The sequence below is a fragment of the Anabas testudineus genome, chromosome 18 (assembly GCF_900324465.2).
Source record: "Anabas testudineus chromosome 18, fAnaTes1.2, whole genome shotgun sequence".
NCBI lineage: Eukaryota > Metazoa > Chordata > Actinopteri > Anabantiformes > Anabantidae > Anabas > Anabas testudineus.
In genome coordinates, this window is record NC_046627.1 from 27,433,917 (window position 1) to 27,454,155 (window position 20,239).

At 40.7% G+C, this 20,239-nt stretch overlaps 2 protein-coding genes across 3 annotated transcripts; both read right to left on the minus strand.

Annotated features, from left to right (window-relative positions):
* Positions 1 to 241: 241 nt before the first annotated feature.
* LOC113157160 (ependymin-like) lies at positions 242 to 11,290 on the minus strand. 2 transcript variants are annotated; one of them, XM_026352467.1, is made up of 7 exons: positions 11,222 to 11,290; positions 1,443 to 1,509; positions 1,277 to 1,311; positions 1,037 to 1,171; positions 747 to 933; positions 569 to 656; positions 242 to 438 (listed from the first exon to the last, which is right to left on the minus strand). In XM_026352467.1, the coding sequence occupies exons 2-7, from the start codon at positions 1,507 to 1,509 to the stop codon at positions 309 to 311; spliced, it is 642 nt and encodes a 213-aa protein (XP_026208252.1). In that variant the 5' UTR covers positions 11,222 to 11,290; the 3' UTR covers positions 242 to 308. The 2 variants fall into 2 exon arrangements, with proteins under 2 accessions (XP_026208252.1, XP_026208251.1); XM_026352466.1 differs by lacking the exon at positions 11,222 to 11,290 and having other exon boundaries at positions 1,443 to 1,597.
* LOC113157824 lies at positions 9,676 to 18,541 on the minus strand. The gene is made up of 13 exons (XM_026353440.1): positions 18,383 to 18,541; positions 18,162 to 18,196; positions 17,885 to 18,019; positions 17,613 to 17,805; positions 17,372 to 17,456; positions 17,101 to 17,250; positions 14,163 to 14,215; positions 11,155 to 11,223; positions 10,989 to 11,023; positions 10,749 to 10,883; positions 10,118 to 10,304; positions 9,949 to 10,039; positions 9,676 to 9,817 (listed from the first exon to the last, which is right to left on the minus strand). Exons 1-13 carry the CDS (start codon positions 18,447 to 18,449, stop codon positions 9,688 to 9,690), a joined length of 1,365 nt encoding a protein of 454 aa, XP_026209225.1. The 5' UTR covers positions 18,450 to 18,541; the 3' UTR covers positions 9,676 to 9,687.
* Between the last annotated feature and the right edge of the window lie 1,698 nt (positions 18,542 to 20,239).

Below are 20,239 nucleotides of genomic sequence, written 5' to 3' on the forward strand. Positions count from 1 at the left end.
ATTGTGTTGATTTATTGTTGATTGTACAGTGTCCTTGAGTATTTTGAAAGGCGGTTTAAATAAAACGTATTATTATTATTATTATTATTATTATTATTATTATTATTATTATTATTATTATTATTATTATTATTATTATTGTTATTATTAAGTGTTTAGTATTTGCAATATTCAGCAGAATCAGGGCTAAAGTTTTTTGTGGCAGGAGCAAAGGTCATGTAGATGTTCAACACAGCTGTGATCGAGTGGTTTCACTTGTTTTATTTCAAATCTCAAAGCAGGTTTGACTGAACAGTTAAAGGAGGCTCTCAGTTCTTTTTAAGGAACAAGCTGAGGAAGTCTTCTGGCTCCACTTCTGGTTTTATCTCTGCTTTTGGGCAGAAGCTTGGTGGGTTGAGTTGACTGGGGTCTGGAATCCCAACGACGTTGTTGAAGAAACTAGTGAACAGAAAAACGTATAAGTCACTTGGCTGCATGGTCACAGTTCAGGTTTTTAAACAAGTCTGTCACCATGATACTGACTTTTCTGCCATCTACAATGTTTTTATAGTGTTGAACTTTATCTTACGTCATCAGCACCCAGCCATACTGGTCAGTGTTGTACAAAGTGCTGACAGGGATGCATCCAAATTCAGTGACTGTGCTTATAAACCTTCCTGGAGAGACAGATGAAAATGTTAGTATTAATAAAGTGTAATGGATGAATAGATAGTTAAGACTGCTCTAACAGTCAAATCCCTTGTCACCTGCTTTTTCAGGCAGATCTCCGGTCCAGGTGTTGATCAGCAGTCCTTCATTAGGTCCAGATGAGCTGCCCAGAACAACCTGACCAACCAGGGATGCAGTTTTGGGGATTCCTATAGGCTGGAATTGTCCCTTCAGAGGAAATTTCTGGCAGGTCTGGTTAGAATCGATGATGTTATACACGACGCCCTGATGGATGAAAGTTGCCGGAATGAGGATGTTACACTCTTTTACTCACACAGTTAACATACAGTTCTAAAATACATATTGACCATTTCACCGCTTTGCTCACCTCTTTGTAGTGCAGCAGATAGTCACTGACAAAAGTCTTGTTCTCGTAGGAGCCCTGCTCCCAGAGACGGATCCGTTGTCCCACTGCATCATACAGGTACTGGATGTAGATCAACAGCTGTCCTTTCTGTGTGGACTAGAGAGAGACGGTCAGTGAGTTTCCATCGGCCTCTTTTACTCACTGGAATTGTGCTTAGTCATTATGTTCATGTCCTCACACTCTGCCACTGTAATCACTCACCACACTGAATTCTCCGGTCATGAGAGGAGGACTTCCTGTTTGAAATCACAACACTGCATTAAGTACACTTTTAAAATGGTAAAGTACAATTAAAAACAGCTCTTAGTACAGATATTGTTATTGAAAACACACTGAATGACATGAAAAGTTAGTTGATTTTTCTTACTGCATGGTTGAGGCCTCTGGGCCAGACAGCCTGCCAGTAAGCACGTTAATGCTACGAGGAGTCTCATGTCTTAGTTTCAGGCAGCCACAAACTCTCTGTTGCTCGGGGGGGGACTCACTTTCTTATATACGCTGTGAGAGGCTCCAGGAGACAGCCCTCACTCCGGGTTTAATTTTTAACTCTATGAACCTTTCGAAGGTCAGCTCCTCCGAGGCTTCTGTTATCAAGCGTCACATCACAATAAGGGCCAATAAGTCTTTGTACAAGTGACAACTGTTCTACTCTGTGTGTGTGTGGCTGTTTTTCATAGAGGACATCACTGTACAGCATCATACACATTGCAAAAAATAAGTGCATGACATCTGTGTGTCAAAGTTAAAGAATGCTGTTTGTGTTCACCAACGTAGGAGAACTGGATTTGGGTGAATTGGCTGAAACGAAGAGAATCACATGCTAACAGCTCTATGAATGACATCACTCTCATATGATGCAGAGGTGTATGAGCACAGTCATCAGACCAGTGCATCTTGACACAGAAATCCTCCGACCTCATTGGTTTACTCTTTGTGAGTTAATATGTACACTTTCTTTGCCAACATCACAGTGTACACTCACATTAATACAATTCTTTATTCCATGATATCTTCCAGCTTCTGACTGACTGTACACACCAGCTCCAGCATGTAGGACAGGGATAGACAGTCAAAATCTATTCACCTGAGGAATGTGACATGAAGATATGGTTGAAAGCCTAATTTATCTTGTATACAACTCGGTAATATTGCAGCCGGATGACAGTTATGTACATTTGTGTGAAAGTAAATGAATGAAATCCAGTGTGTGGTTTGTGCTCAGTGTTTTTCTTTTACCTCACTCATTCACAGCTGTGACATAACTGAGAAATTATTTAACACCAAGCTGTGATTTGTGATATGAATATTCTCCCTCTTTTAACAGCTAATCATTTCGACGTTAACAGCCAAGAAAATATTATTGGTTCTTCTGTTGTCTCAGGAGAATATGTTGAGCTGGAAACTGACAAATGGAGGATGTTACCTTTAAATTGAATCCATAACTGCTCACTGCTCAATTATTTCAGTGACCTATGTGGGTTTCTCTTTCTTTAACAGAGGAGTACCAACAACTTTGTCCATGTGTGTAGTCATGTCTCAGAGTTACTGCTCAAGTTGAGTTTATGCATTAAATAATTCATAATTATTTTAATGCAGCATCTGCTGTCTCTGCTCTCTGTACATCAGGCATGTTTCTGTTCATGTTCTCACCAGCAACACTTCGGAGGCAATGAACTTGTATTGAATTCAGTCACTCAATACTGGGCTATTGTCTTTCCACATCTTCAAGGTGAAACAGGATCTGGGAATCTGTGCTGCTTTGATGCAAAGCGTAAACTGGTCAATCCAGAAAATACTGAGACATGGGTATCAAAAGACACTATTTGATTTTTGGACAGTTTTTGACCTTATTGTGGCACAGGTTATTACAGTTCATACTGTACCAATAGTAAAGATGTTACCTTCAAATCCCTGATCACATCAGCATGGTGATGCTGAAAGAGAAGTCAGGGTAATCGCAAAGCCATCGCTAGAGCCTGGCTGCTAATGTGACTGATCAAATGCATTGATGTAGAAGACAAACTTCAACAACAGCGGCACACTGTGGAGTTGCTAAAGCGTTCTTGGTACCAGAATTTGGTTTAAGAATCAAGTGTTTCTAAAAGGGAGAATTTCCAATCGGGCTCTGACAACATGCTCATTCAGCTGCTTCCTGTTTTTGATGGGCTAGTTGGCTGATGTTTTCATCTCAGCTGACCTGTGGGGTTTAGGTCAGGTGGGATTCTCTCCCATAATGACTGGGGACTGAAACTGTCAGTGGTGGGGAGCTGGTGGATCCTGATCTTATTATGTCAAGTTCCTTACTATGACTTGGTTTTGATTTGGCGTTATATGAATAGTCCTCCACAGTGTCCAGTGTTTCTATTCGAGCTTGTATTACAAACCTTTCTGATTTACTGCTCAGGAGGAAGTGGAGAGTAGTACAGATTCTGGGACGGTTGAGAACTGATATAAACGTTTTGCTTCTTGTTTTTCTCAGTGGCTTGCAGCATACTGTCTGACCTTTTACCCTCAAACTCAGTGGTCAGACAAATCTGATTCCTTGGATTTACTTCCTGTTTGGGACCATTTACAGTGTATCCACTGCTGCTGGGTCAAGGAGACCCTGAGCTAGTCACGAGTTTCTGCAGAGAGACCAAAGTTGTCCGTATTATCTAGAGTGGTACATGGGTCAGACTTTAGAGATGATGCAAAGCAATTAAACAAAATTAATAATATATAAAGCAACATTATGTAAATTGGACTCACCAATTCAGTTTCTTTGTGGAAGTCCTCACCTTTTATGGCCAATGTTGGCCAGAATGCCCAGAGCTGTTCCGGTGCCTTGTAAACAAACCACACATGCAGGTTTACAACAGTGTATAAACTGATTCATCCACATTTACAAGCTCAAAGTGCAGCATGTACAGCAACGATATTGTAGTTGTGCCTATGCTTTACCTTTTTGTGGTGTTGAGGAAGTGACTAGCCAACCAGAGAAGCCCAGATTTACTCTGCAGCTTCCAGCCGCAGGCCGGAAACAGATACTAAAATAAGTGCAAACATAGATCAAGAACAGTATCACTCTTGTTTTATTTAGTAGAAATGATCTTGCCTAGCTTTTGCTAAATCACTCAGTGTCCTTACACACTAACAGTGTGAACTAGAGCTTTGTCACAATAGTGCAATTAACAACAACTGTACAGTATAATTTTCCAACTTTCCTCATCAATTGGTCATAAAATGTGATCTGATCTGATCTAAATATCAATAAACACAAACAGTCATGATCTTTCAAGTCTTTATTAAACACACTACAGGGAGATGGTGGATTAGTTAATAACTGGTTGAGGCACATTTGGCAGCAATAACCTCAAACAGTTGCTTCCTGTTGTAGAATAAATCTGCACAATTATTCAGCAAGAACTCGAGGAACTCTGGAGCAGCCTTCCTCACAGAACTGCTTCGGCTTAGACATGCGCCGCCTGGTGTAAACAGCTCTCTTCATGTCATTCCACAGCATCTCCATTGGGTTTTAGGTGATAAGATGATAGTTATGTTCACAATTATCCAACAATAAACAAAATGCCTTAAAAAAAATAACGCGAACTCGCTGCTATAAAAATCACTTAAGTCACTATGATGAGGTTGAAGTGTTGCTCATCAATTCATTTATTATTCGGTGCAGTTTAAAACAGTCTTAAACTATCCAGTTTGAGGTATGCCCTTTGTCTATTGTGTGACTAAAAAAAGAAACCACTGGTGTACTGAACAGATCAACCAAAGCTGGGAGTTTACCCAAAAATATGGACAAGAGCCACCAAAGTTGTCAGTCAACGTGATGGAAAAGCATGCAGGAGGAAAGGACCAGTTTATGATCCGAAACATTCACGCTCATCTGTGAGACACGGTGACTGCATGGCTGCTTCTGGAACAGACTCACTAATCTTTTTAACTCTTGATGGTGACAACAGAGGTGTACAGAAACATGTTGTCTCCTAATAACTGAGGAAGGAATCAAAACTAATTGGGAGGATCTAAAATATAGTGATCGCACAACATTCTGTATGTTGGACTTCATTAGAGGGAAAAGTGAGAAGTTTTGGCCTAAATCTATGAGCTGAAGAGGGGAAACCTCAGTCTGGAAGACAAATGTGAAACAAACTTTAAATTCCTTTAAAACTATCAGTTTAGTGTGTGCAGTATATCTGTCCTGTGTGTGTGCTAAATAAAATTCCTCTTAAATTCACACTAACTTTGTGTTGGATTCACTAATCATTCAAAGATGCCTTTGTTCCAAACTGTAGACACCAGCCATGTGTCTTTGATGAGTGCACAAAGTGCAACCTGATGTGCTCTTATGCATAATTGAACCAATATCACCATCTTGTGTCTGAACTGTGCAGCTGCAGAAGTCGATCCTCTCTGGAAAGGTGTTTGCACTGCAGAGATGCTGCTTCTGCTGCTCTGAGACACTCCTCCATTAACCCCCCCACCTCACGGCTTTTCAATCTGGGAAACACATGTTGTGGTTCTTGACTGGGATGAAAGGATGTTCCTCTTTCTTTCTTCTTCATTGTTCCTGCATTACTGTGATTCAGGAAGGGGAACTGTGACAGCTGACGGCTGCTGACAGGTGATTGCACCATCCTGTCTGTTTTATAGTTTCTAAATTACCAAATCAATAAAATATATATGAGTGATTGCATGTTGCAGTATGGGGACTCACCTGCACCCTCTCTGTAATTAAGTCAGAACATTTTTGCATTCTGCTGTAGAATTTTTAATTTGTTTACTAGACTACAAACTATATCTAAGTTACTGTAGCCACATGAACTCAGTGTATCTATAGTGTAACCAAGTGATATCCCATGTTGTCACCATACTTCATAGATACCGTGTGCTACATTCAAAGCCTTTCCACTTAGGGGTTTAATGTCTTGTCCAAGAATATGTGACAGAGGGACATGCAATACTAACTTTGCCCCACTCACCCAGAGCACTACTTCATTTACATCTAGCTCACTTATTTAATGCCAACACCACAATTTAGATTTAGAGTATTATGGCATTTACTCCACTAGTGTAGTGCAGTGAAGACCTCACTCTCACTGTATTAAAGTGGTTTGATGTGAAAAGCACAGTTCCCATACCGAGAGTCAAACCTGGGTGAAAACCAGCAATCCTAACCACTAAACCATATGGGACATAATAATATTGTTGTGACATTGTTGCAGAATACGCAAAGTTGGTAGTGTTTTTTTTATTGATGTGAGCTGTTTAAAATATAAATGAAGTGTGTCTTCCTGGAGGCAGCACTGTAACGGTGTTGCCTTTGAACACTGTCAGAAACATTGCAGTTACACACTGAGATCTTTATGATCCTTATGAGATCTGAATCAAACCCATCTCAGCAGTACAAACTTTAAATACAGAAAAAAAAATTACTTAAGTTTTACTTAAGCAAATTTCTAAAATTCAAATAATTCTTTCAAGCAATTCTTTGCACTCTATGTTACAAAAACTAAACTCTGTTAGCTGTTGATCCCTCCAAAACTAAATATTATTTACACATGCTGTAAGTTTCTATTAAAAAAAAAGAAACATTTATTCCCTAAGAAAATGAGACAATTAGACCATTTGAACAGACCATTATCATGAATAACAAGATGAAGTGGTGTTTTTAGCACTTTATTTAAAACTTAATAGGCGATAGATCACTTAAGATTTTATTTAGCGCTGTAACAAAAACATTTCAATTGGTATTTTGTGTCCAAATATGAATTCATTTTCATAATGAAAATGTTAACATGCTATCCCATTAGCAACGATAATAATACAATAATAATAAATTTATTTATAGAGCACCTGAAACATATGTTACAAAGTGCTTCACAAGACAGACAAGAAACACATGTAGCCCAACAAGATCAACTTGAGCAAGCACTAGGCAAACAGTGGAGAGGAAAAACTCCCCCTGGGGGAAGAAACCTCCAGCAGAACAGGCTCAAGTTAAACGGCCATCTGCCTCGACCGGTTGGGGAGCAGGAAACAGTTATGCAAACAAAACAATAATACAAATAACTACCAAATCGGTCCTTGGGAAGACCAGTTCCAACGTAAAGACATTGTAATCTAATGGAGAGTCCTCCCAAGGACAGATCGCCGGTAGAGGTATGTTTTAAGGAGAGATTTAAAAGATGTTACTGAGTCAGCTGATCTTATGTCCTCGGGTAAGCTGTTCCAGAGTTCGGGGGCTCTAACTGAAAAGGCTCTGTCACATCTAGTAGTCATTCTGACATTGGGGACATACAGAAGATTTCTACCAGAGGATCTCAGGCTACGTGCAGGCTCATAAGGCTTTAAAAGCTGGGATAAATAACTGGGGGAAAGGCCATGCAGAGCTTTAAAAGTAATTAATAAAATCTTAAAATCAATCCTAAAACATACTGGCAGCCAGTGTAAGGAAGCTAATACAGGAGTGATGTGATCATATTTTCTTTTTCTAGTTAAGAGTCTTGCAGCTGAATTCTGAACAATCTGGAGCCGATTAATAGATTTCTGGCTGAGACAGGTGAACAGACTGTTGCAATAGTCAAGGCGTGAGGAAATAAATGCGTGTAAGATTACTTCAGTGTCATGAAAAGAAAGAATTGAACGTATTTTGGAGATATTTCTAAGATGATAAAAACATAAGTTAAGTTTACTATCAAACCAAACACCAAGACTTTTTGCAGTTGGCTTAGAATTATCTAAGAGAGAATCTGTGCAGGACAGAATGTGTTTGGCTGTACGTTGTGGACTGATAACAATTATTTCTGTTGTGTCAGAATTCAGCTGCAAGAAATTTTGAGCCATCCAGCTTTTTATCTCATTTATACACTGATGTAAGAAACTCAGTCCTCCGTGATCAGACATCTTAAAGGGACAGTACAGCTGAGTTTCATCAGCATAGCAATGAAAAGAAACACCATGTTTGTGATTGCGATGATGGACGCACTCAGGATGCTGTCTAAAGCCTCACAGCTGCTGGCCACAGAGCCTCTAGCACTGCTATGAACTTGAGCAGGACTTTACTGGTTAGATGTCAATGAAAAAAGAAAAAAAAAAATTTAGTATAAAAATCAAAAACTGAAAGTGACACCACACCTGTAATTATTTATGGATAGCTACAGCACAAGTGAAATCATATAATAGCTTACATATCATCTCTTACTTCAGTTGTAAGTTCCAATATAAGGACACTTGATCACTTTTTTATCTGCAGAGAAAAGAACTCACACCAAATGTAGCCTTTAAGCCTTAATAATGGAAAATGTTTTACCCACAGGCAGTTCATCAGCAGCCTCCGAGACAGTGAACTACATTTCTGAATCTGGCTCTGTGTTTTCAAACAGGCTGAAGAAGGTTTCTGGATCCTCTCCATCGTCTTCCTCCAGCTGTGCGTGCTTGCAAAAACGTGCTGCTGTCTCAGTGGAATGGGATTGTTGAAAATTTTTTTTAACTCACCTGGTCACCCACCATCCTCTTTTGGTGTGAAACAGAGTGCTGACAGGAATACATCCAAACTCAGTGACGGTGCTACCTACTGCTCAGTAGGTTGGCTTTGATCAAATTGCTCTGAATTAGGCCACTTTAAGGAATAATAATAATCCAGGAAATTGCCAGATAACACATTTCAAATATCATAGTTGCTTGTCAATACTGTTTAGGACTTACCACAGAAAGGCCTCCTGTCAGCAGTGGTGGGGCTCCTGTTTGAATCAAAGTGTTGGTTTTAAACTAACCGGAGCATTTACACCACATTTGTACTAAAGTGCCAACTTAACCCACTCTATGTTAATAATGGCTGAAACAAAAAGAGTCGTAGTAGTCACAAAGTGAGCTGCTGAGACCGAATGAATCACTAAGAAAAATTAGATTTACTACAGTTTACTTCAGCGTCTGTGTTAAGTACTTACTGCATGGATGTGGTCTGAGAGCGAGGCAGCCCGCTGCTACACTCTTGCCTGCACAGAGAAGTAGATGTACGGTGGCTTTACAGAGTTCACTTCCCTTAAAACAAGCGGGTGTGGCTCCGAGTCTGCAGCCACACTCAGATTCTCTCTGAATTATAAGTTTGTATCATCGCATCTATGGACACTTGCCATTTTATACCATGAAAGGTCTGATAAATCTGAATATTAGATACTGTCATCGAGAAACTGCAACAATATTTGTACAACAACATTTATTTTTTATTGAGAAAACATACAGAAAATCACAAATCAGTATGTAGTTACAACGTAGGAGCGTGCGAGTAAATACACTTCAGCAGTAACACAAAACAAAGCAATGTTCCCCATCGTTGAATCACTGAGAGAAGTCACTTTCACATGACAGACTCTACACAGTAGATTAAATTGAGCGGTAAGAGATGGTGACATAGAAGAAAAACATTCATAAATGCTGTTTTAAGGTTGAAACGAAAGTAAGAATCAGGTGTATTAGCGATATTCAGCAGAATCAGGGCTAAAGTTTTTTGTGGCAGGAACAAAGGTCATCTAGATGTTCAACACAGCTGTGGTTCAGTAGTTTCACTTATTTTATTTCAAATCTCAAAGCAGGTTTGACTGAAGAGTTAAAGGAGGCTCTCATTTCTTTTTAAGGAACAAGCTGAGGAAGTCTTCTGGCTCCACTTCTGGTTTTATCTCTGCTTTTGGGCAGAAGCTTGGAGGGTTGAGCAGACTGGGGTCTGGAATCCCAACGACGTTGTTGAAGAAACTAGTGAACAGAAAAACGTATAAGTCACTTGGCTGCATGGTCACAGTTCAGGTTTTTAAATGAGTCTGCCACTATGACACTGACTTTCCTGCCATCTATAATGTTTTTTATAGTGTTGAACTTAATCTTACGTCATCAGCACCCAGCCATACTGGTCAGTGTGGTAAGCTGTGCTGACAGGGATGCATCCAAATTCAGTGACTGTGCTTAAAAACCTGGATCCTGGAGAGACAGATGAAAATATTAGTATTCATAAAGTGTCATGGATAAATAGACTCTAACAGTCACATCCTCTGTCACCTGCTATTTCAGGCAGAACTCCCGTCCAGACGTTGACCAGCAGTCCTTCATTAGGTCCAGATGAGCTGCCCAGAACAATCTGACCAACCAGGGATGCAGTTTTGGGGATTCCTATAGGCTGGAATTGTGCCTTCAGAGGAAACTTCTGGCAGGTCTGGTTAGAATCGATGATGTTATACACGACGCCCTGATGGATGAAAGTTGCCGGAATGAGGATGACACACTTTTACTCTTGTGTAATATTTATTACACAACAACAACAATATTTGTATGGTAGTTTGCAAGTGCTATATACACATCAAATGAAGAGGACTGTATGACTGCTGTAGAACAAGTGAAATATGACTTAATAGTAAACGTCACAGCTGCCAAGTAAAAAATGGCTTTTGAGCAAATTTGTATTTCACCCTAACTCCTTACATGTGGATTTATGCTTTCCCATTTAGCTTTTGTAGCATGTTTTTGATATTTTGCAAACCAAACGTGTCCGTTTCTGTCACAGTCGACAGAAGTGTTAAAGCAAATGAGTCTATTCTATCTCTATTTTCCTGCTGGGATCATTTCCTAAAACTGATTTCTCCACCCTGTTCTAAAATACTGTACATATTGACCATTTCACTGCATCTCTCACCTCTTTGTAGTGCAGCAGATTGTCACTGACAAAAGTCTTGTTCTCGTAGGAGCCCTGCTCCCAGAGACGGATCCGTTGTCCCACTGCATCATACAGGTACTGGATGTAGATCAGCAGCTGTTCGTTCTGTGTGGACTGGAGAGAGACGGTCAGTGAGTTTCCATCTGCCTCTTTTACTCACTGGAATTGTGCTTAGTCATTATGCTCATGTCCTCACACTCTGCCACTGTAATCACTCACCACAGTGAGGTATCCAGTCATGAGAGGAGGACTCGCTGTTTGAAATCACAACACTGCATTAAGTACACTTTTAAAATAGTAAAGTACAATTAAAAACAGCTCTTAGTACAGATATAGTTATTGAAAACACACTGAATGACATGAAAAGTTAGTTGATTTTTCTTACTGCATGGTTGAGGCCTCTGGGCCAGACAGCCTGCCAGTAAGCACGTTAATGCTACGAGGAGTCTCATGTCTTAGTTTCCACGCTCCTGTTTGCAGGCAGCCACAAACTCTCTGTTGCTCGGGTGGGGACTCACTTCCTTATATACGCTGTGAGAGGCTCCAGGAGACAGCCCTCCCTCTGGGTTTAATTTTTTAACCCTGTGAATCTCATGAAAATCAGGTCCTCCAAGGCTTCTGTTATCAGACGTCACATCACTTGTACGAAGGCCAATAGGACTTCGTACAAGTGACACAAGTGACAAAGAAAATGCACCTTAACCTTTCAGTCAAATATGATTGGAACTTTTCACACCAGGTGCATGACACCTGTGTGTCAAAGGTAAAAAATGCTGTTTGTGTTTACCAACGTAGGAGAACTGGATTTTGGATGAATTGGCTGAAACGAAGAGAATCACGTGCTAACAGCTCTATGAATGACATCACTCTCATATGATGCAGAGGTGTATGACCACAGTCATCAGACCAGTGCATCTTGACACAGAAATCTAAATTATCTTGTATACAACTTGGTAATACTGCAGCATGATTACAGTGTAACAAATTAAATGAATGAAATCCAGTTTGTGGTTTGTGCTCAGTCTTTTTTACCTTTTTTTACCTTTTACCTCACTAATTCATCGCTGTGACATAACTGAGAAAATAATAATTGTATGATTTATGATGGATATTTTAACAGCCAATACTTTCTACATCTGGAGATACCCCTTTGTTAAAGAAAGAAAAACCCACAACGGTCACTGAAATAACTTGAAACGGACAAACGTTATAATAAATAAATAATCACTAAAGATACGTTTTTAAAAAAACTAACTAATTAAACCAGCCTGGACAAAAATTATGGTACCCATAGAAAAGATGTTAAATAACTGGAACATAGCATCATGTTAAACTGACAGCATACAAAGAAAAGTCCACTGTACTTACAGTGAAACACAGGGGAGAGACACTCCTCCATTAACCCCCCCACTTCGCCGCTTTCAATCTGAGAAACACATGTTGTGGTTCTTGCCTCGGATGAAAGGATGTTCCTCTTTATTTGTTCTTCATTGTTCCTGAATTAGTGTGATTCAGGAAGGGGAACTGTGACAGCTGACAGCTGCTGACAGGTGATTGCACCATCCTGTCTGTTTTAATATTTTCAAAATTACCAAATCAATAAAATATATATGAGTGATTGCATGTTGCAGTATGGGGACTCACCTGCACCCTCTCTGTAATTAAGTCAGAAGATTTTTGCATTCTGCTGTAGATTTTTAAACTCATTTATAGACTACAAGATATATCTAAGTTACTGTAGCCACACAAACTCAATGTATCTATAGTGTAACCAAGTGATATCCCATGTTATCAGCATACTTCATAGATAGCGTGTGCAACATTCAAAGCCTTTCCACTTAGGGTTTTAATATCTTGTCCAAGAATATGTGGTCATGAGGGAGGTGTCTTCAAACTTGTGATCAGTCAGCATACAAAGAAAAGTCCACTGTACCTACATCGAAACACAGGGGAGGCTCTGTTATGTTCTGGGGCTGCTTTACTTCATCTGGCATAGGGTTTTTTAAATCTGTGCAGTGTCCAATGAAATCTCAAGACTTTTAAGGCATTCTGGAGCAAAACGGGCTGCCCAGTATCAGGAAGCTTGTTCTTTGTAACTGGTCGTAGTCGTCAAACAGGATAATTACTCAAAACAGCTAAAACACCCAAGAATGGCTAAGAACAAATCAATGGACTATTCAGAAGTGGCCTTCTGCGAGTCCTGTTCTAAATCATATTAAAGATCTGTGGAAAGAGCTGAAAGAGCTGTTTGATTTTCATGGGTAATTGTTTATTTATTATTGCTTTTGTCAGTTTTAAGTGATTTCAGTGACCTTTATGGGTTTCTCTTTCTTTAGCAGAGGAGTACCAACAACTTTGTCTGTAGTCATGTGTCAGAGTTACTGCTCAAGTTGAGTTTATGCAAGAAATAATTCATATTTATTTTCATGCAGCATCTGCTTTCTCTGCTCTCTGTTCATTAGGTATGTTTCCGTTCATGTTTGGTCCTCACCAGCAACACTTCGGAGGCAATGAACTCGTATTAAATTCAGTCACTCAGTACTGGGCTATTGTCTATCTTTCCACATACATCTATCTGATATGACTTGTTACCAGAATTTGGTTTCAGATCAAGTGTTTCCAAATGGGAGGATTTCCCATCAGGCTCAGACAACATACTCATTCAGCTGCTTCCTGTTTTTGATAGGCTAGTACGCTGATGTTTTCATCTCATGATGAAAACATCAGCCTACATCAGATTTACTCCCATGAAAACTGGGAACTGAAACGGTCACTGGTGGGGTGCTGGTTATTCTTGATCTTAATACGTGAAGTTCCTGGCATGTTCTCTGTATGAGCCTTATTTACTGATCTCACTAGAGGAGGAAGTGGAGAGTACCGCAGATCCTGGGATGGTTAAGAACTGATGCAACAGTAAGTTTTGCTTCTTGTATTTTTTACCTTGCAGCATACTGTCTGACCTTTTATCCTCAAACTCAGTGGTTAGACAAATCTGATTCCTTGGATTTATTTCTTGTTTGGGACCATTTACAGTGTATCAACTGCTGTTGGGTCAAGAGGTTCTTCTGAGAGACTGAGGTTTTCTGTACTATCTAGAGTACTGCATGGGTCCGACTTTAGAGATGATGCAAAGAAATTAAACAAAATGAATAACATGTAAAGCCACATTGTGAAATTGTTTCTTTGTGGAAGTCCTCACCTTTTATGGCCATTGTTGGCCCAAATGCCCAGAGCTGTTCTGGTGCCTTGTAAACAAACCACACATGCAGGTTTGCAGCAGTGGAAACTGATTCATGCATATTTACAAGCTCAAAGTGCAGCATGTACAGCAACAATATTGTAGTTGTGCCTATGCTTTACCTTTTTTTGGCGTTGAGGAAATGAGTAGCTAACCAGAGAAGCCCAGATTAACTCTGAAGCTTCCAGCCACAGGCCGGAAACAGATACTAAAATAAGTGCAAACATAGATCAAGAACAGTATCACTCTTGTTTTATTTAGTAGAAATGATCTTGCCTAGCTTTTGCTAAATCACTCAGTGTCCTTACACACTAACAGTGTGAACTAGAGCTTTGTCACAATAGTGCAATTAACAACAACTGTACAGTATAATTTTCCAACTTTCCTCATCAATTGGTCATGAAATGTGATCTGATCTGATCTAAATATCAATAAACACAAACAGTACTGATCTTTCAAGTCTTTATTAAACACACTACAGGGAGATGGTGGATTAGTTAATAACTGGTTGAGGCACATTTGGCAGTAAAAACCTCAAACAGTCGCTTCCTGTTGTAGATCTCCACAATTTTCAGGAGGAACTCTGGAGCAGCCTTCCTCACAGAACTGCTTCGGCTTAGACATGCGCCGCCTGGTGTAAACAGCTCTCTTCATGTCATTCCACAGCATCTCCATTGGGTTTTAGGTGATAAGATGATAGTTATGTTCACAATTATCCAACAATAAACAAAATGCCTTAAAAAAAAAAAAAACGCGAACTCGCTGCTATAAAAATCACTTAAGTCACTATGATGAGGTTGAAGTGTTGCTCATCAATTCATTTATTATTCTGTCCCCTTTGAAACAGTCATGAACTATTCATGTATCTAGTCTGTCTTATGCTCAACGGCACCCCTCCTCTGTGGTGTACCAGAGTTGAGTTATGCCTTTTGTCTGCTGTGGTGTACTGAGCATCATACACAGATCCAAAACATTCACGCTCATCTGTGAGACACGGTGACTGCATGGCTGCTTCTGGAACAGACTCACTAATCTTTTTAACTCTTAGGTGACAACAGGATAAAGACAGAGGTGTACAGAAACATGTTGTCTTCTAATAACTGAGAAAGGAATCAAAACTAATTGGGAGGATCTAAAATATAGTGATCGCACAACATTCTGTATGTTGGACTTCATTAGAGGGAAAAGTGAGAAGTTTTGGCCTAAATCTATGAGCTGAAGAGGGGAAACCTCAGTCTGGAAGACAAATGTGAAACAAACTTTAAATTCCTTTAAAACTATCAGTTTAGTGTGTGCAGTATATCTGTCCTGTGTGTGTGCTAAATAAAATTCCTCTTAAATTCACGCTAACTTTGTGTTGGATTCACTAATCATTCAAAGATGCCTTTGTTCCAAATTGTAGACACCAGCCATGTGTCTTTGATGAGCGCACAAAGTGCAACCTGATGTGCTCTTATGCATAATTGAACCAATATCACCATCTTGTGTCTGAACTGTGCAGCTGCAGAAGTTGATCCTCTCTGGAAAGGTGTTTGCACTGCAGAGATGCTGCTTCTGCTGCTCTGAGACACTCCTCCATTAACCCCCCCACCTCACGGCTTTTCAATCTGGGAAACACATGTTGTGGTTCTTGACTGGGATGAAAGGATGTTCCTCTTTCTTTCTTCTTCATTGTTCCTGCATTACTGTGATTCAGGAAGGGGAACTGTGACAGCTGACGGCTGCTGACAGATGGTTGGACCATCCTGTCTGTTTTATAGTTTCTAAATTACCAAATCAATAAAATATATATGAGTGATTGCATGTTGCAGTATGGGGACTCACCTGCACCCTCTCTGTAATTAAGTCAGAACATTTTTGCATTCTGCTGTAGATTTTTAAATTTGTTTACTAGACTACAAACCATATAAGTTACTGTAGCCACATGAACTCAGTGTATCTATAGTGTACCCATGTTATCACCATACTTCATAGATACCGTGTGCTACATTCAAAGCCTTTCCACTTAGGGGTTTAATGTCTTGTCCAAGAATATGTGACAGAGGGACATGCAATACTAACTTTGCCCCACTCACCCAGAGCACTACTTCATTTACATCTAGCTCACTTATTTAATGCCAACACCACAATTTAGATTTAGAGTATTATGGCATTTACTCCACTAGTGTAGTGCAGTGAAGACCTCACTCTCACTGTATTAAAGTGGTTTGATGTGAAAAGCACAGTTCCCATACAGAGAGTCAAACCTGGGTGAAAACCAGCAATCCTAACCACTAAACCATATGGGACATAATAATATTGTTGTGACATTGTTGCAGAATACGCAAAGTTGGTAGTGTTTTTTTTATTGATGTGAGCTGTTTAAAATATAAATGACTCAGTGTGTCTTCCTGGAGGCAGCACTGTAACAGTGTTGATCCCTCCAAAACTAAATATTATTTACACATGCTGTAAGTTTCTATTGAAAAAAAAAGAAACATTTATTCCCTAAGAAAATGATACAATTAGACCATTTGAAATATACCAGTCTCTCCTGCACAGACCATTATCATGAATAACGAGATGAAGTTGTGTTTTAGCACTTTATTTAAAACTTAATAGGCGATAGATCACTTAAGGTTTTATTTAGCGCTGTAACACAAACATTTCAATTGGTATTTTGTGTCCAAATATGAATTCATTTTCATAATGCAAATGTTAACATGCTATCCCATTAGCAACAATGAGCTTTGTGAGCTGTCTAAAGCCTCACAGCTGCTGGCCACAGAGCCTCTAGCCTGCTATGAACTTTAGCAGGACTTTACTGGTTAGATATCAATGAAAAAAAATATTTAGTATAAAAATCAAAAACTGAAAGTGACACCACACCTGTAATTATTTATTGATAGCTACAGCACAAGTGAAATCATATAATAGCTTACATATCATCTCTTATTTCAGTTGTAAGTTACTTCCAATATAAGGACACTTGATCAGTTTTTTATCTGCAGAGAGAAGAACTCACACCAAATGTAGCCTCTAAGCAAAGTTAATGGAATAATGGAAAAGGTTTTACCCACAGGCAGTTCATCAGCAGCCATCGAGACAGTGAACTACATTTCTGAATCTGGCTCTGTGTTTTCAAACAGGCTGAAGAAGGTTTCTGGATCCTCTCCATCGTCTTCCTCCAGCTGTGCGTCCTTGCAGAAACATGGAGGGTTGAGCTGGTTGGGGTCTCTGATTCCGATGACGTTGTTAAAGAAGCTGAAGGTGAAAACAGAACACATGATGAAACCAGACCAAAAAAGCACCGTAGTGATCCTCTGGTGTTGTCTCAGTGGAATGTGATTGTTGAAATCAACTTTTCAAAGACTTTTGAACTCACCTGGTCACCCACCATCCTCTCTTGGTGTGAAACAGAGTGCTGACAGGAATACATCCAAACTCAGTGACGGTGCTTATGTACTTTGCTGGTCAAAACAGAGGTGGATCATGAGTTAACAGAGGCAGCACAACCAGACAAGCAGGTTTGTGAGCCTAAAATATTCCACAGTGAGCAGAGAAAGTCATGTGTCACAGCACACCACATGACTCTGCACATCTCCTCTCGTTTCCTCTTACTGTACCTGAACTGTTCTTTGTGTGCACCTCTCCGGCCCAGGTATTGACCAGGAGTCCCTCTCCAGGTCCAGAGGAGCTGCCCAACACAACCTGTCCCAGCAGGGAGGCCGTCTTGGGGATGGCCAGTGGGTGGAAGTCCGCCTTGAGAGGCTTCTTGGTGCATGTGTGGTTTCTGTAGTTGATCTTGTACAAAACTCGCTGTCGAACAAGACGACGTCATTGAGTCATCCGTGACATTTGTAATGTTTGTAATACAATCACTATGAGCTTTTATTACCTCTCTGTAGAGTAGGAGGACATCGAGGTGGAAGGTCTTGTTGTTGTGATGTACAAACTCTCTGAGGCGGATACGCTTTCCCAGTGCGTCATAGACGTACTTGCCGAACACTGTGAGGTTCCCACTTTGAGTGGACTTTGATATGAAAACACATTATAGATTATGATAATCAACATTACAGTGCATAGAGATTTTGCTGTGCCTTTGTTGCTCCAAACGAGGCTACTTAGTAATAATGCAGTAAATTATCAATAGTGAGTGAAACTTTACCACTTACCACAGAAAGGCCTCCTGTCAGCCGTGGTGGGGCTCCTGTTTAAATCAAAGAGGTGGTTTTAAACTAACCTGAGTATTTTTGCCACATTTGTACTAAAGTGTGTGTGCACTTAAGTCACTATGTTCCTCAAAACCTGCAGGATCAGCCGAGATTTGAAGCATCACTCAGACAGTTACATATAAAGAGTTTAGGCTATGTCAACATTTGTGTTAAGTACTTACTGCAGGGATGTGGTTTTGAAGCGAGGCAGCCCGCAGACAGACACGCAAACAAAATAAGGACTCTCATGTTGTCAGGTGGTAGAAACACTTGTCTACACTGAAGAGTAAACCTACAGAGTACAGTGGCTTCATGGTGTTTACTTCCTTATAAACCAGCAGGTGTGGCTCCACTGCCAGGTTTTCTCTGAATTCTAAATACCTCTTACACCTGACATGTCAAAATAAAGGTCAAACAGATGCTTGTAGCAATACTAATGGATTAAGATGCTTTTAATCTCCCTGGACTTTTCTTATACAGGAGTTATAGAAAAGAAATGTAGGGTTTATGTAAAACTTTAGCACTATAGTAGAAAAAAAACATGCCACACAACAAGAGTTTAATGAAAAGTCAAAAATAAAATAGAATAAAATAAAACAACAACAATAACAAAAATGTTACTGATCCAAACCAAAACTGTTACGAACAGCACAAACGGGACCAATGAGTACCAACAAAAGCAGGTTTATTAACAACTCCTAGTCCAAAAAATGGGGAACACGGGGAAAACACGAACCAAAACCCCAACAAAAACATACAAAGTACCAACCAAAATAATTACTAGACAAAAATACAAACCACAACTCACTAATTCGAAATACAAAGTAACAAACAAAAGTCACTGCCCAAGACAGGAGAACATAAACGGACAAACGAACCAAACAGTACAAAGTATCAACTAAAAGTGCTGCATTAACGCAGATGAAACAACGAACCAAAAAACACAGACTGAATGGACAAGGTAACAAACGACAGTCACTGCTCTAGCAGGCAAAAACTACAGTAAAGACACAAAGTAACAAAACCAAACACGGCTCACGGCTGACAAACAATTCTAATTAACAAACAGAGTATTGCCGACAAACGAACAAACATACAAAACTGACAAGAGTCACGGAGGACACAGATTAAATGAGAAAGGAACACCATGAATGACCAGCAAGGAACTGAGGACTGAGGGGTGCTTATAAGATGGAGGGATGTACAGGTGAACTGAATGAGTCAATTAGTCCAATGTGTTGAGAGTGGGGGGAAGAGAAAGTCCATATGTGGGTGTGGCAGGAAGGTGAGACACAGAACAAAACAAAACATAACAAACAGACAGGGGCAGAGGGAGGAATTGTAACAGAACCCCCCCGGCAAGGGGCGGATCCCAGACAGCCTCAAACAAACCAGGACGGGCGGGGGGAGGGAGGCCCGGAGGAGGGACCAGGCGCAGCAGACCAGGAGAGCCTCCGGCGGACGGCCAGGAGGCGGCAAACAGACCAGGAGAGCCTCCGGCGGACGGCCAGGAGGCGGCGAACAGGACTGAAGAGGCGACGAACCAGAAAGCCGGGCCTCGGGCGGACAGCCGGGAGGCGGCGAACAGGACTGGAGAGACGATGAACCAGTAGGTAGAGCCTCGGACGGATGGCCGGGAGGCGCCGAACCAGACGGGAGAGCCCGAGACCGTTGAGCCAACTGGAGACCCGGGGACTGGAGAGCAGGCCGAGAACCCCCAGGCCGGCAGCCAGGAGACGACCAACGAGGCCGGAGACTCACAGGCAGACTGCCTGACGGCGAGTGGAGAGCCGGGGAGCAGCAAGACGGCTGAGGACTCCCAGGCGATGAACTTTGAGCCCGCTGGAGCAGATGGGCCATAACAGGACTACAGTTCTCAGGGGCGATGGCGGCTGCAGGGACCGGAGCAGCAGCCGAGACCAGAGCAGCGGTGACTGCAGCAACCAAAGTAGCTACAACTGCAGCAACAGCTGAAGGACCAGGAGCCGGATCCGTGACAGGAACAGGAGCCGGATCCGTGACCAAAGCAGAATCGGCTG